This window comes from Notothenia coriiceps, unplaced genomic scaffold (genome assembly GCF_000735185.1).
Source record: "Notothenia coriiceps isolate Sejong01 unplaced genomic scaffold, NC01 NC01_scaffold00020778, whole genome shotgun sequence".
Lineage (NCBI taxonomy): Eukaryota > Metazoa > Chordata > Actinopteri > Perciformes > Nototheniidae > Notothenia > Notothenia coriiceps.
In genome coordinates, this window is record NW_011353479.1 from 1 (window position 1) to 4,120 (window position 4,120).

The window sequence follows — 4,120 nt, forward strand, 5'->3', positions numbered from 1 at the left end:
CAGGGCTTTATAATGGATAATGTTGATTTATGTTCGCTGGATATGTTGATAGGTAACTGCTTGCTAACACAGTAGCATAATAACTTTGTTTGTTGCTTTTTGGGAGAAATTATGCCTCCTGGTGGGCTGAAATAAATTAAATCATGCATCTGAAAGTCTTAGAACTAATGCAGTGATGAACAATGATGTAAAAGTCTAAAATAAAAATAAAAGAATAAAATATTTAGCAGCCTGACTTGACGAGACAAATGAATGAAATGACCATATGTCAAGGCTTAAGTGCTCTATAACATTTTGTGTTAATTTATTTATACATGGTTAGAAAAGAATGGACAAAATAAATGTGTTGAATCAAAAAGGAAGTGAAACAGTGGTAACAGTTACCATGTTAAAGCTATATTAGGGAAGGTACAGGGTATGTTCCGACTGAATAAATTGAATGTCTCTGCAGATGTTATAATTAAGCAATAGCTCACGACAGGCCGTGGTATATGCTCATTATATCACAGCTAAGGGGCGTGGTTCGGCCAACTGCATGATAAGCAACAGGTTAACAGAGTTTGTGGTTTTTATTTGTTTTACTTTTTACAGGAGAAGCTTTTGATACAACTCAACCCATATACCAGGCGGTGGCTAATATGATCTGCTCAATTGTTTATGGGAGGAGATTTGAATATGATGATGCAGAGTTTACATCACTGGTACATCGAGCAACCAGATATATCCAACTCCTGGGGTCCCCGTCAATACAGGTGCCATTTATGCCTCAGTGTTTATTGTATCTTTGTAACTCTGGCACAACAATTTCCTGTGGGATAAATGAAGTCCTATCTTATCTTATTTCATTTATTATTTTTGTTCAAGCTTAGACATCCAGATTTGAGTTTAATATACATAATACATGAATGTGGGGCAACTGATTCGAAGGTATTTTTTTTTTATTCTTATAAAAAGGTGTTTAACATGTTCCCATGGATCGGTAAATGGATTGCTGACAGAAAGGAACTTCACATGATAACTGCTGAGAACCAGAAACAGACTCAGCAAATGTTTAGTCGTTTGAAAGAGACCCTCAATCCACAGATGTGCAGAGGATTTGTGGACGCCTTTCTGCTCCGAAAGCAAAATCTGGAGGTTGGGAAGCATTTCATTACTTACAATGAACCATAAGTTCATAAACCTGTAATGGCTTTCTTTGCCTTCACCATTCCCAGGAAAAGAGTTGTTTGTGACAATTAATGAAATGCAAGTATTTGAACATGTAATAGCAGTTGTAGAAATCAGCCATTTTTTCTGACTAGTTTGAATTCAAAGCCAACATGTCCAAAAGATGATATGGACAAGCAGTAATATTGTTTTTAATAGACAATTGATTTTACTAGTGGAAATTAATATTAATTATAATTAATATGAAATAAATGGAAATCTGGATAGCAGATAGCTTCCATGATGAAAAAACCTTACCCTATTGCTGCTTTGTACAACTGAATTTCCCCTCGGGATTAATAAAGGTTCATCTTATCTTATCTTACCTTATCTTAGCAAAAAATAAAATGTGACTGATCTGTGAATTTAAAGTAATTAATTAATTAAATTAACTAATAGATTTTATCAAAACCCAGATATCAAGAAATACATTTCAAATATCTGTTATCCAGGTGTAACTAGTGAAACATAAATTATTAATTAGAAATAATTATATGCAAAATATCTGAAATTACTTTAAAGCTGGTGAGATTTGAATTTCTTGAAGTCAAAATTAAAAGTAGTCAAATAAATGTTAACATTGTATGTACGTGTCAGAAATACTAATGGCAATTTGAGCCATATATCAGAAATGATATGATGATGGTAATGTTGGCCAATTACCCAAAAATTGTTTGTTGATATGTTGGACATATGAAAAACGAATATGTTGATGTGAAATGGGAAACTAGATTGGTCAACATTCTTGATTTAACATGTTAAAATGTAAATGTGAATATGTTTTTAAGTGAAAGAGGAAATTACTGACTTTTTCATATCAAAAGTATTTTACAGATATCCTGATAAACATTCTGAGATTTTGAAATGTAATTTCCAATACAGAAAACTACATCAGTACTAGTCAGGCCTTTGATTAAATTATAAAAAGGCAAACTACTACCTCAACAAAGCAACAAATTCCCTCATACAGTATGTAACATGTCTAGGTTTTGTTTGAATAACTGATTATGTTTTTTGGCAGGAATCCGGGATCACAGAGAGTCACTTCCATGATAAAAACCTGATGCATACGGTTCTTAATCTCTTTGCTGCTGGCACTGACACAACAGCATCTACACTGAGATGGGCACTACTATTTATGGCCAAGTATCCAAAAATACAAGGTAAGGAGCTTAAAATCCGATCAAACGTTGCATGCAACAGTCCAAGCAACAAGTGCTTTACCAACACAAAGATCATCTCAATCAAAAATAACATTCAATCTTTTAGACCAGGTCCAGGAAGAGCTGAGCAGGGTGGTAGGAAGTCGTCAAGCCCAGGTAGAGGACAGGAAGAGCCTGCCTTTCACTGATGCCGTCATCCATGAGACACAGAGACTGGGCAACATTGCCCCGATGGCACTTCCTCACAAAACAAGCAAAGACGTAACTTTCCAGGGTCACTTCATTAAGAAGGTCAGAATGTATGAAAAACGTAATTTAAAGAACCCAAGATTACTTGAGAGGATGAATCACATATGATTAATTAAAGCGGAGGACTCTCCTATGAATTAAATGAAACTAGACAGACGGCCTTAGGACTGCCTAAGCTAAAGCAGATGCTAACCTTTAATCAAAGCAAATGCTAACCTTTAATCGATCCCCCTGATTTAAATCATTAGGTAGTAGTTGTAAAATATGATAATAGCCAAATTCAGACTGATTCCTATGGCTACGAAAGATCGCAGAAAGACCTGTTTCATCTTTGTACAAAGTAAAGCCATTCCTGAGAGCAACTTCTATAGGAGCGAACAGTGCCCTTGCTCTAATGGTGTATTCAGTTCTCTTTAGACATCCATTGTTCAACAAGTTCTATCAATAAAATCCGCCCTCTATATATGACAGTATTGGAAATCATACCGTGTTTTGTCCACAGGGGACCACAGTGTTTCCTCTCCTGACATCCGTCCTGTATGATGAGAGTGAGTGGGAACACCCCCGCAGCTTTTATCCTGCTCACTTCTTGGACAAAGATGGGAAGTTCATCAAGCGAGATGCCTTCATGCCTTTTTCTGCAGGTTGGTGAATTTAGCCATCACTTCTTGATGTGCACTGACTTGCAGGCGACATGATCATATTCTCTTTCATTTAATTCTCTTCAAGGTCGCAGGGCTTGTCCTGGAGAGAGTCTGGCCAGGATGGAGCTCTTCATCTTCTTCACCAGCCTCTTGCAACACTTTCGTTTTACTCCTGCTCCAGGAGTTTCGGAGGATGAATTGGATTTGACTCCACGTGTAGGCGTCACCCTCAGCCCTTCACCTCATAAACTGTGTGCTGTTTCCTGCATGTGAGCAGTAGGGCTTGAAAATGCTGCTTAGTCCCACTGTCATGACTTTAAATCAATTTAATTCCAGAGTATTTTCTAATTGTACAACTTGATAGTTAATGTAGTAAAACAGCAGATAATATGTACAACTTCATACATTTCACTATAACAATTTTCACTTCCTCACTATAGACCTGTAAATGCAGATCTGGCAAAGTACAAGGTATTCTCTACATCAACTAGTGTTTCTGGCTATCATGTCATTAAAATGTCAATTGTATTCATGTTAATCTTTGTCTGCATTTCTTTGTAAATCATTGAGAAATTGATTCCACCAAAGTCAAAAACCTCATTGAAGTGTTTAAGAAATGAAGGAGGTGAGTACCTTATTAAAAAAATTCATTAGGCGCCACATTTTGCCAATGTTTAAGGTATTCATTTATTATCCCATTTCCACTTTTTACAAGAGAAGCTTAGAAAATAAACTACGCAGATTTGAATTGTATGGGTTTCATTGTTAATGGGCAAAAAATGTAATATAATGATCTAGAATGTACATAACTGGTAGAGGAGGAAGCAATCAGTTAATACAAAGTATTCATCCTAGAAA

The 4,120-nt window shown here is 36.0% G+C and overlaps 1 protein-coding gene across 1 annotated transcript; it reads left to right on the forward strand.

Moving 5' to 3' along the window:
• Positions 1-554: 554 nt before the first annotated feature.
• On the forward strand, positions 555-3,924 carry LOC104952924 (cytochrome P450 2K4-like; the record flags this gene model as incomplete). Its single annotated transcript, XM_010779830.1, has 6 exons — positions 555-752; positions 955-1,134; positions 2,228-2,369; positions 2,476-2,660; positions 3,121-3,262; positions 3,348-3,924. Coding segments are annotated over 6 exons (1,035 nt in total), but the record flags the coding sequence as incomplete, so codon positions are not given.
• Between the last annotated feature and the right edge of the window lie 196 nt (positions 3,925-4,120).